The sequence below is a fragment of the Trachurus japonicus genome, chromosome 1 (assembly GCF_045865225.1).
Source record: "Trachurus japonicus isolate A0001 chromosome 1, Traja_1.0".
Classification (NCBI taxonomy): Eukaryota; Metazoa; Chordata; class Actinopteri; order Carangiformes; family Carangidae; genus Trachurus; species Trachurus japonicus.
This window is the reverse complement of record NC_140907.1, coordinates 36,310,980-36,323,549: the sequence shown is the minus strand read 5'-3', so window position 1 is coordinate 36,323,549 and position 12,570 is coordinate 36,310,980. Positions and strand designations below refer to the sequence as shown.

General features: G+C 45.6%; 2 protein-coding genes across 2 annotated transcripts in view; one reads left to right on the top strand and one right to left on the bottom strand.

The window, feature by feature from the left end:
- Positions 1–286: 286 nt before the first annotated feature.
- On the bottom strand, positions 287–7,938 carry gpr137bb (G protein-coupled receptor 137Bb). Its single transcript, XM_085786816.1, has 7 exons — positions 7,504–7,938; positions 4,005–4,054; positions 3,338–3,560; positions 3,084–3,233; positions 2,867–2,995; positions 1,338–1,459; positions 287–529 (listed from the first exon to the last, which is right to left on the bottom strand). Exons 1-7 carry the CDS (start codon positions 7,936–7,938, stop codon positions 391–393), a joined length of 1,248 nt encoding a protein of 415 aa, XP_085642942.1. The 3' UTR covers positions 287–390.
- Positions 7,939–11,683: 3,745 nt separating this feature from the next.
- The window catches only part of LOC146992453 (nidogen-1-like), a 41,804-nt gene continuing 40,917 nt past the window's right edge, over positions 11,684–12,570 (top strand). Inside the window, exon 1 of the mRNA XM_085790658.1 lies at positions 11,684–11,872. Coding sequence (XP_085646784.1) covers positions 11,684–11,872 — 189 coding nt within the window. The remainder of the gene's footprint in view (positions 11,873–12,570) is intronic.

The following is a 12,570-nucleotide window of genomic DNA, read 5'->3' as shown; positions in this document are numbered from 1 at the left end:
CAGGTCGGCTCGCCCAGCGTTTCCGCCACCACTAATAATAACAAAATAACGATAGAGACAAAACGATATATTTGTCGAAAATGGGCCCATTAACAAGTGGTAACATAGATTCATCCACATTAATATGAGACTTTTTTATTGTCGCAGAATTTTTCGTTCTGCCGATGGAGAAACTCCTCGTTGTCCCTTTAAATATTCATGGATCTATTGTGGGAATTTTCTTTTGGCCTGAGGGGGGCGCTGCAGTGTCCGCCTCGGGTTTGAGAACCCGGACCGTGACCCCGTGTAGGAACCCTGGTTGACATTCCTCTGACTCAGTGATAATAATAATAAACACAATAACTGATCGGTGTCAAAGTGCAGAGTGAAGCTGTACAGTGGAGTGAGGGCTCATGGGTAATGGTGGAGCTCTCCACCGGCGGCAGCGGTTGCAGCGGCGTTGGTGGTGGTCAGACGTTGCTCATCGCTGTTGGTGTGGACGGTGAAGCTGCTGTGGCGGCTGCCCCAGTCGTAGCAGTCGGACGAGAGACTGTAGAAGAGACGAAAAGAGACAGGCTAGCAGTTTCCCTCTGTTTCCTTCAACTTCAACTTTCAACTTTAGACATTATTGTCCCCAAAGGGAAATTCATGTTGCAGAAGGGCAAAAAACACAGAACATATAGAGCACATCCACACAAACTCTACACAACATTGAACAACATTGAATGGCAGTACCCCAGAGGGCAAACTGGGAGCTGTTCCATACAATCGAAGTAAAAAAAAAAGAGTGTATCATAACTGTTTAGTATTTGAATTAAAGCAGAAGTAAGCGGAATGTTTGTGTTAATATAAGTCTTAAATAGTTCTATCTTCCGACAGCAATCATTTATATAGAGTTTTTGGTCTGAAACACGGGTCTGTCAGTCACTCTGCTCTGCTGTAAGCCGAGGAGAAAACTTTTCTTGTATCCTACAACCTTTATCCAATGAGGAGAGAGAACGGCATAAAGGGGCGGTCCTCTCTGTGTGTGCAGCCAAGGGATGAGCCTGAATGTGGTGACGTATCCATTTGCTGACAGGAAGTTAGCCAAAACCACCGGATCGCTTACTTCTGCTTTAAGTTGGATAATGGCTTGTGTTATGAATGAGTTTTTCGATCTATTTGATTTGGCTTTTGGCAATCTAAGTCTCCTGCTGGAGGGAAGGAGCTCGAACTCAGAGTGGAGTGGATGGTCAGGACACTGAATAATGCCCTGAGCCTTTCCAGTCTTTGTGCTAAGCTAAGCTAAGCTAAGGTGGGTAATACGTTTATTGTTTCACATTTCACTGAGTCAACAAGTTCAGTTATTATGTTCATACCTGGCCGATGCATTCTGGGGAGGGATGCTCCACGCCAGGTCGTCGTCACTGTCGTACCGACGAGGGTTGTCGAAGAAGTAACCTCTGGAGGAGAGGATGTGGTTCGGTAAACCCACGGTGCTCTGAGGACAGACGGCCAGAGACGACACGTTAAAATGTTGCTGAGATTTTTACAGTTCAACGTCTGACATCGTCCTCATGGTGAGTAAAAACAAGATAAGTGTTTACAGTTTTTACAGTGTAGTCGTCGAGATGTTCAAAGTGATGAGCAAAAATCTGAGCTCAAACATTAATCACTAGCAAAAACGTCAGCAAAAACCTAAAACAGTTAAATCTCCATGTTTCTTCATGGTGCGTTTCATTTGTACTCGGAAGTCGGAATTTCCAAGTTCCGAGTCTGAAGTTTCAACTGGAACGCCCCCCGAGGTCGGATTCCTACTTGGAAAGTCGGAGGATCCTCACAACCCCCAAGCTGACTGGGCGCATGACGTCTGTCCAACTACCCATTTCTCCAACCATACATTTCTTTATTTTTGCGTCCATTAGTCTGACCTCCCATTTCTCCGACTTAAGTAGCCCTAACCCTTAACCTTACCCTAAACCTAACCTTAACACTGTGGAATGGGTAGTCGGAGAAATGAGCCATCGGACTTTTGGGCAGTCGGACTGATGTATGCTCCCCAAGCTGATTTTCCAAGATGGCTGCCCTGTGTGTAAACAGAGTAGAAGCTCCTGTAATATTCCGTTTATTAGCATTTCTAACTAGTTTTTGTCGTTTACGTAGTATTGTTCGACGTGTATATATGGAAATCGTCCATCGTCCAATCTTGTAATTTACATTTTCATGTGGTATATGTGCGAACTACAACGCAGGCCGTGCTAACAGTGGCCAACAGTAATAATAGCTTTTGTAGACGCGGCCATCTCGTTTCCCGACTTTGTAACTGGAACGCTGATAAATCGGCTGTGACGTCATTCCCAGCTCCGACTTCCAAGGTAAATGGAACGCAAACAGTAGAGGTACGAGGTCATGGGGGGGCGACCCCCATTCCAAAGGACCGCCATTCCGAAAATCCCCGAAGGGCTGTCATTCCGAATGTGTTTTATTTTGAAAATTGACCGGATTCTCTCGTGTTTCTGTGTTTGACTTCCTGCCCCACACGATCGCCCGCGGCACATAGACCATGCTCTGTGCTTTGGTTGGGTTTAGACAATGTGGAAAGGAGTTGGTTAAATTTAGTGAAAAGATCAGGTAGAGGCCAAGAAAATCTCTGCTAATATGCACCTCCTCCGAGAGTCAAACCCTGATCTCCCGTGCCGGAGGCAGATACACTAACCACTGTGCTACCATAGCTTTTGCTGTATTAGGTGCCAGGTGCCTTAATCCTTTCGATGGTGGACACTTTTTCAGGTTCGGAATGGCACTCCTTTTCAACAATAGTCAAGGGCCGGCATTCCGAAACATGAAAGTAAACGTTCGGAATGGCACCCTGGACCCGAGGTCATGTGGCCCTGTCTGGAGGACTGACCCTGTCCTGAGGCGGCCGTCGGACCCTGAAGAAGAAGACGACCAGCGAGGTGGGCAGCAGCTCCCAGACGAACAGAATCACCCCGAACACGACGTAGCCGGCGTCTCCCAGCGACGATCGCAGGTCGGCCTGAAGGACACACGGAGAGGACAAAGGTCAGGAGCGAGGAAAATTTGTTTAATTTTGAATTTGTTAATCCAGTTACCTGACCCCTCACCTGGTCTGAGACGTTGTACCAGTCGTAGTCGAAGGAGTTGATGGTCTCGATGTCGGCGAGGGCGAGAACCACCAGGTTGTAGCAGGCTCGAGAGGCGTAGAGCAGCACCACCGTGACGCCGATCAGAGTCACCTGACACACCGACGTCCCCTGAACACAAAGGTGGGTTCGTTAATCGATGATCTGGACCTGACGATGGATGCATGTTCGCTCGCTCGCTCAGGGGGAAACAACCTGCGGCGGCGCAGCTTTACCTTCGACTCCAGGTAGATGTTGGCCAGCGACATCTTGGCGACCTTGTAGAGGCAGACGGACAGCGAGATGGCGCAGAGGACGAACAGGCTGTCGTTAATGGTGACCCTCACCAGGACGATGGTCTTGACGTCGGCGGCGGTCGTCTTGACCAGCAGCGCGCAGACCAGGTTGACCACCAGGAAGAGGAGACTGACGCCCAGGAAGACCAGGTACAGGGGGAGTCTAGGAGGCGAGAGGAATACCTCCATGAGAACTCTGTCATGTTGTAGTATACTATCTACACTATGTTCTTACTTCTGTAGTGCGCGAATTGTTGTGCACTTACTGGAGCTAACAATCGCAAGTTGTGATCGTTAGTTCCAGTATTCAATGGCAGTCCAAAAGAGAAGAAGACGTTGGCAACCGTATTCGCAACGGTTACCAAAGTCTTCCTCTTTTTGGACGCTACGGTTGCTTATCAACACATCTACTGGCTTGTTTCAAATAGCGATAATGAACGCCTTACTGTACTTTTTTTTTGCTTGTGTGGACCACCTGTTTAATGTGTGGTCAAGATTACACTGCTGCTGTGTCAGTCGGCTCTTCTTACTAGTGGAAAACATCGTCCACAAACTTTAACTCTTTATACAAGTTGGTTTGATTTATGGGGAACTGCTGAAGACGTACCTGTACTTGAGCAGCGCAGGCGTGTACTTTGACTTGGCCTTGAAGTAAACCTGTGAGAAAGAAACAAAGAGACACATCAGACACACAAAGAGACAGACAGGTTGTCACATCAACACATCGACCCACAATCCGACCACAACACAACACTCGAAGGTGTTCAATGTCCAACTGCTCCATCTACCAACAGGGTTCACCACCGTGACTTGTCAAGGCCAGAACCTTTGGTCCAAAGCAGGACAGTCCTACATCTGACCCGGGCCGTGCATCCTCATGGTTTTGGCGAAGCCCAAGTCTCAAGGTTCGAGTACGACCACAGTCTTGAATTATTTTGGAGAGACGGACTCTTGATTGGTCCTGGTCCCAATCGTTGCAGGTACCAACAGTTTAGATGGTGAGAAACACGTTTGGTTGAGTCACCAAGTCCAGAACCAGGACCAGGACCTTTACCAGTCTTAGCTGCACTAGTGCCAGAACCAGTCTCTTCTCCACCAGGACCAGTATAATCTCTAACTGGACCAGTATTAGTACCACTCACCGGCAACAACACAGGAAGTAGCAGAACTAGTACCCTGCAGCAGAACCAGCACTAGTACCGGTACCATAACTAGCACCAGAATCGGAACCGGTACCGGTACTGGTACCATAACTAGTACCAGAACCGGTACCAGAACTAGTACCCAAACGGCACCAGAACCAGAACCAGTACCAGAACCGGTTCCAGAACTAGTACCGGTACCAAACCTGGTACCAGAAGTAACACCAGAACTGGTACCAAAACCAGTAACATTACCAAAGTGGGTACCAGAACCAGTACCAGAACCAGCACTCGCAGCAGAACCAGCAGAAGTACCAGCACAAGAACCAACACCAGTACCAATTTCAGTCCCAGTACCAGGACCAGTACTACAAGTCAAAGACCAGGACCAGTACCAGGACCCGGACCAGGTCTGGCACCAGCACCAGTCAAAGCTCAGTCAAAAAGAACCTGGTTCTGGTACCAGTTCTGAACTGGTCCAACTCTGTTGCCTCCAAAGAACCAGTTTTCTTCCCCACTGGTAATGAGCCAATCAGAGCTCAGAGCTCAGAGCTCCGCCTCCAGGCAGGAGCTGCTCCTGTCTCTGGAGCCGACTATAGAGTTCTCAACCCGGTCCGACCCAACATGGTCCTTCTAAAGGTGCGTTCACACTGGACCTTTTATGTTTGTCGCTGACCAAGTTTACTGTACATATTAAGTCAATTTAAATCGAACGCTGGGGCTCCGAGTGACAGCGACGGAGCAGTTTTTTGCTCTGTCGCTTGAGATGAGAAATCCCAAGTCTCTGGCCGTCAGTCGCTTGTCGCTCAGCACTGATTGGCTGCCGTAATCTATGCGTATGTGGCAAGGTGAAGAGGGCCCAGGCGGGCTTCGAACCCCAGACTACCGGGTAAGAGTCATGCGCGCTAACCACTTGGCCTAAGGGACTTCCCCTTGGCCAAGTAGCCAGGGTGCATGATCAACTGGAAGCATAGTGACAGGACCCTCAACTGTCACACGTAACTAACAACTAACTAACAACTACTGAAACCATGGAAACGTAATACAGCTCCACCGGTCCGGCAGAGCAAAGCCGGCTTGACGTCGTACGGCACTTGTGGGACTTCCACAACTGGTAAACAGCGGCAGCAGGTACAATGTCAGAGCCGTGCTGGACCAATACAAACGGGAAGAAAAGAGCGACTCCGAGCGAGGTGAAACCAAGGGGGCAGTTGTCGGTCTGAGAAGTGAAGCTCACTTCCGCGTTCAAAAAACTGCAATCCCCTCGGCTTCCTCTGGGGGCTGGTGCCAGAAAGCAGCATTCTCCATAGACCCCCATGTTAAAATCGCCGACTTTACGTCCTCAATAAACATGATCAAAGCCTGGTGTCAGCACGTTTTTTGGTCTCAATCGATAGTTTCTACCCCCGCACACACTCTGAGGGGGGTGATTTTTTTTTAAACTCTACCGTTTTACTATTATTAGGTTTAAAACTCTCGCCAATTAGGGCGCAGAAACATTGAGTGACAGGTCCGGAGACAGGCTGCTTCGAGGCCAGTGGGCGGGTTCTCGGCCGGCCAATCCAACATGGCGCTGTTCAGGCCGCCATATTTGAGTCACAAAAACGACTCCCCAAAACCAATGGGTGACGTCACGGATGCTACGTCCATATTTTTTACAGTCTATGGGTGAAAACTGCAACAGGACTAAAGCCGGGTGGCTCGTTCCGGCCAATGAGAGGCTAATCGCAGCAGCAAACTTCCCCTCCCAGTCCCAGGCGACCCCGGGGGGGCGACCCCCATTCCGAAGGACTGCTATTCCGACGGTCTGCCAGTCCGAAAATTCCCGAAGGTCCGTCATTCCAAACTTCCGAGGGGCTGCCGTTCTGAATGTGTTTTATTTTGAAAATTGACTGAATTCTCTCGTGGTTTGACTTCCTGCCCGGCTTGACACGATCGCGCCGCGGGGACAGCCCCCCCTCCCTCCCCCTCCAAAGTTTCACCCAGGTGCGAGCAGCCGCGGCACTCCTGCTGAAAAATAAATGTCCTTGCTCTGTGCTTTGGTTGGGTTTAGGCAATGTAGAAAGGAGTTGGTTAAGTTTAGTAAAAAGACCAGGTCGAGGCCAAGAAAGTCTCTGCTAATATGCAACTCCTCCGGGAGTCGAACCCTGATCTCTCATACTGGAGGCGGATGCTCTAACCACTGTACTACCAAAGCATCCGCTGCAATGTGTGTACCCAGTGCCTTAAACCTTTTAATGGCTGACTTTTTTCAGCTTCGTAATGGCACCCCTTTTCCAGAAATAATTAAAGAAGAAGTAAGCGATATTTTTGTGTTAATATAAGTCTTAAATAGTTATATCTTCCGACAGCAATCACTTCTATAGAGTGTTTGGACCGAAACACGGGTCTGTCAGTCACTCTGCTCTGCTCTGAGCCGAGGAGAAAACTTTTCTTGTATCCTACAACCTTTATCCAATGAGGAGAGAGAACGGCATAAAGGGGCGGTCCTCTCTGTGTGTGCAGCCAAGGGATGCGCCTGAATGTGGTGACGTAGGGACGAGGACCAATAGATCCATGACGAGGGCGGGGGCTGCTAACTCCATCGGCTGACAAGACGTTATGGTGCGTTCAAGGCAACCCGTAACTCGTGTTTTTCCGACCTGTGAAGTCGTACCAGTTCGATCTGGTACGAGTTCATGGGTCGAAAGTTACGAGTGGCCGTTATAGTGACTTTCACAGGTAAAACAGGTCGGAAAAACACGAGTTACGGGTTGCCTGGAACGCTACAAAGTCGTAAGTCGTGACTTGAAGCCGTAACTTACGGTTTCAAAAGCCTGCCTGGAACGCAGCATTAGCCAAAACGACCGGATCGCTTACTTCTGCTTTAAGGGCCGGCAATCCGACACATGAAAGTAAACGTTTCGGTATGGCGGCCCTTCGGAATGGCACCCTAGAACCAACCAGTGGCCCCGCCCCCCTCACCTGGGCGCAGTAGAGGTTCATGAGGCTGAGGGTGAAGAACTGCAGGCAGACGGGGAAGCAGTAGAGCAGCCAGAAGGCGAAGGGTCTGAGGGCGTTGGCGGTGACACAGTCCCTGAAGTAGAAGGAGAAGAGCAGCGCCCGGAGCGCCGCCCACAGCAGGCACAGGAACAGGAACGCCGTCTGGTAGCTGAACCTCTTGTGCCGGTAGCGCAGCACGAGCCACAGCTGGGCGTAGATGAAGGCGAACAGCAGCGAGTAGAAGATGGTGTAGGCGATGGTCAGGCCCAGCTTCACGTAGGGGGGGATGGCCGGCGTGATGGTGGGAGGGGGAGGGGGGAGGAGAAGGAGGTGGTGGGAGTCGTTACCGGCGTGATGCTGCTGCTGCTGCTGCTGCTGATGCTGAGCCGGGCTTCCCTCCATCGCCTCCCCATTCATCCCCCCTGTGAGGGAGGAGGAGGGAAGGAAGACGGAGGAGAAGAACAAGAAGAGGAGGAAGAGGAATAATAAGAAGCAGCAGCGTGTCTGAGCTCGTTACGCGGCTCCTTCACGTCCATCAGAGCTTCTTCCAGACAGACACACCGTCTGAGCAGCAGCAGGAGGAGGAGAGGGAGGAGAGGGAGAGGGAGAGGCACCGGTGCCTAGTGCAGCTCTATTGGTGGCAGCTGGTCACATGACCCCGATCCCCGGCTGCTGATTGGCTGAGCAGGAGGAGGAGGAGAAGGAGGAAGGGAGGAGGGGATGATGATGCTGCTGCAGAGAGGAGAGGGAGATGAGAGAGAGAGGAGGAGGAGGAGGGATGGATCTGGAAGGAGAGAGAGGTGAACTGGGACTGGGAGCTTTGGACCTTTTTTTTTTTTTTTTTTTTTTAGATTTTATTTATTCACACAGTTAAAAATTACACAAGTAAAAGTAACAATTTAACAATTTAAAGTGCAGGAAGAGGTGAAAACTAGAAAGAGCTTATCAGGTGCCTCCACCTATACTGTAGTTAACAATAAAATATAATATCAAACGAAAGAAAACAAAATGTACAGTACAAATGAGCAATCAGAAATATATAGATGATAGAAATAAATGAAAATTTACAAGGAAGGAAATTACACAAAAAGAATAATGATCGAAATATATGAATAACAATTAAGAGTACAATTTAAAAATTAAGAAACAAAGAAACAAAATACAACGACTGAAGAACAAACCAAATAAAACAAACAAAAAATAATTTCAAGGAGATTACACAAGAAGATAAAATATGTGTCATGTCAGTACATCCATTACTTATGCCAGAGCAGTTCCATTTACAAAACAAAAATTAAATGGTGTTTTGCTAAGTGGGAATATGTAGTTTGACCTACAGTCGTTCAATGAATCAATGAATCAATTTTTATTTATATAGCACCTTTCAAAGCAAATAAATGCCGTTCAAAGTGCTTTTACATTTTGATTGAAAAAGTGTATATAAGAGGTGTAACAAGGAGAATGACATGGAGACTAATGCACAAAGATTAAAAACAACAATAAAATATAGCAATAGTAAAAAATAACAACTTTAAAATGCAGGATAGAAATATAGGACAAAACATAAAAAACACTCAAAAGAAAGATAACAATAAGAGAGAAGAAAGTAATAAATAGAAGAATGTAAAACTGTAAAATAGAATAAAATAACTAGTTCTCTCATTAAACCTGATATCGGCCTTTAGACGCTTCGATTAGTTTTTTTATTTTTAGTTTTTTTGCAGTGTAGTAAAAATAGTACAAACAAAGTAACACACACTGGATGAGTTTATTCTGTCATTGATAAACTTATGAATGAATGAATAAATGAATGAGTCAGTGAATAAATGGATGAATGACGCCTTTAAAGAAAGAAAGTGAAAGTAAACATAAAGATAGTTAAGAGATAAGATAAGAGTGGATGAAGTGGTGAACAGATGAACAGGTGACCTGCAGGTCAGGGAGATGAGTGACACACGGTTCCACCTTAAATATTCTTTAAGGTGGTACTGAAGCATTTTAAATACAGAGCCTCAGAGTTGAGCTCGTTAAGTGGAAGGTGATTATCGCCCCTCGTATCAGTGCAGCTATTATACAGACCCCCAACCCCCCCCAACCCCCCCATTCCCACCCCCCACACCCCCCACACCTCCTCCCCCCTCCTCCTCTCTGCAGCGCCTCTCTGCCGTTACATAAGAGGAGGTGTTAGATAACAGAGGATGCTGAGCTGCTCGTCTCCTCTCACCATGCTGACGACACACACACACACACACACACACACACACACACACTCACACTCCTGGAGCTCCATTTTTATCTCCGTGCTCCCTCCTGCTGTGACGATGACGTTGATTTGAACAAAGATGTTTGATCTCATCCCTGTTTAACTCTGTGTCTTTTTAACAGTTACACATTATATTTCATATGATACAGTGACGACAGTTTGAAATGAATAAATAAATAAATGATGTTTTACTAAAGTTGGATGTTTGAAATGAATGAATAATCGCATCTAAATTCAGCTGCACAGTTACAGTCAGTGTTCACTAGGTGGCGCTGCTCTCCTGCTTTAGAAACACTGATGATGAACAACTTTTACTTCCTCAATAATCAATATAATAACAATAAGGAAGCTTTTACTGGTTCACAATTTGGACTAAATAGTTTCCTGTTTAATCAGGGAGTATAGTTTTTAGTTTAAATTATTGATGATACATTAGATAGATAGGTACTTTAATAATCTTTCACAGGAAATTATGGTCGACTCGCCACAGCAGCATTCACATGTATTGCAACAATAAAAAACAAGAAACAGATAAGAATTCTATATCTAAATATAAAATTAAGCTGTAAACACCCAATAAACTATAAACCTACAAGTAGAAATGCGAAAATACAACTGTGACAACAAATCTTCCTGGGGTCCAGCACATGACTGTAAAATGGGAAACAAACATTTTTAACGTAAAAAGATTAGGCTACACAGAAGTTGCAAAGACAGAAAGAAGAAACTGCTGGTTTGAAAGCACATAGTCTACAGGCCACATTGTAATTATTGACTGCACTGGTGTCAGAACACCGTCATATGATTACAAGCTATAAATGGAGGTTAAGTAAAACAACTTGAGCTTCACGAACTTATTTGGCAATATAAAATTGATTCTATCTTACAGTGCGTTCACACCGGGCGCAAGGCAAATTTTTCATGCAATAAGATTACATACAAAGTCAATATACAGACGCGAATGGATGCGAATTTGTGCCGGCAGCGCGAATGACGTGAATGGTGGGGCGTGACTGACGCAAGCGGTGCGGCGGGAAAAATATTGAACTCAGGCTAAATATTCGTGCGAATGCCGCAAGTTAAAACAAATATTCCAGTGGGCAAACTTGAGCGAGTAGAGTGAGGCGAATATTTTACCCGCGCACTTAAACGAAGCTCTACCAACTCCTATGTATTCCTATTAAAATTTAAAAAACATTTACCCCCCAAAAAACAAACAAAAAAAACCCCAATATATTCACATAATGTAAAAAAAAATATTTAAAAAATACACTTTTTTTAGTTTTTACAGTGTAGCCTACTCACTTACAACTTTCTTTCTGAATTCACTGCAAAAACTCAAAATCTTACCAAGAATATTTGTCTTATTTCCAGTCAAAACAACTCTCATTCTACTTAAAATAAGACTCATCACATTAAAAGTAGCTTGTTTTTAGACACTTTTTTAGACAAGTTTTTCTTTCTTATTACAAGCACACACAAAAACTTGCTTTCACTGGCAGATTTTTCTACTTATTTCAAGTGGAAAATATGTTTGAAACAAGTGAAAATGATCTAAAAACAAGTTCATTTTTAGGTGATGAGTCTTATTTTAAGTGAAAAGAGATGAGTTTTGACTAGAAATGAGACATTTTGACAAGAAAGAAGACACAGATTTTGAGTTTTTGCAGTGTTCGGCTTTTATTCTGTGATCCACAACAGGAAGTGGTCCTTACTTCAGCCCCCCCGAGGTGTCTCTCTGCCCCCCCATCATCCTGATCCTCCCCGCTCCTCCTGCTCCTTCAGTCTGCAGCTGCTCTCTGGCTGCTCGTGTCGCCGCTCTGCTCGCTCCCTCCCCGGCCTGCCCTCCCCGGAGCTCCCGCTGCGTCCCACTCACTCACTCAGTCCCCTGGAAGAAAGATGAAGTCCTGGTTCTGGTTCTGGAGCCTCATCCCGGTCCTCCTGACCCGGGCTCTGGAGCTCAGCGACCTGTTCCCGTTCGGAGAGGAAGCCGGAGACCTGCAGCTGCTGCCCGGACCGGACAACACCGCCGCGCTGCCGCTCAACCGCTCCATGATCTTCTTCAGCGGCTCCGTGGACACAGTGCATGTGAGTAGAACCGACCCATCAGAATCAGATCCATCAGAGAGATGATCAGCTATCGATCCGGGGTAAAAACATAAGAAACAGACAAAACAGAACAAATAAAAGTGTCAAACTTTGATTGAAACTTCTTTTCTTCTATTTAATTTGTACAAAATGAGTTTAAACACTGCGAAAACTCAAAATCTTTCCAAGAATATTTGTCTTATTTCTTGTCAAAATGTCTCATTTCTAGTCAAAACTAAACTCTTTCCACTTAAAATAAGACTCACCACCTAAAAATTAACTTGTTTTTAGATCATTTTCACTTGTTTCAAACAAATTTTCACTTGAAATAAGTAGAAAAATCTGCCAGTGAAAGCAAGTTTTTTTGTGCTTGTAAGAAAGAAAAAGTTGTTTCACTATCAGATTTTTCTACTTATTTCAAGTGAAAATCTGCTTGAAATAAGTAAAAAAAAAAAAAAAAAAAGTGTCTAAAAACAAGCTGCTTTTTAATGCGAGGAGTCTTATTTTAAGTAGAATGAGATTTGTTTTGACTAGAAATAAGACAAATATTCTTGGTAAGAGAGTTTTTGCAGTGAAAATTTGACAACATGAAGCAGAAATGAAACTTTAATCTGAGGAGCTGAATCTGATCATTGAACTGTAAAAAAAAAAAAAAAAAAAAAGTTTGAATCTGTAACTTTTAATGTTAAAACATCTAC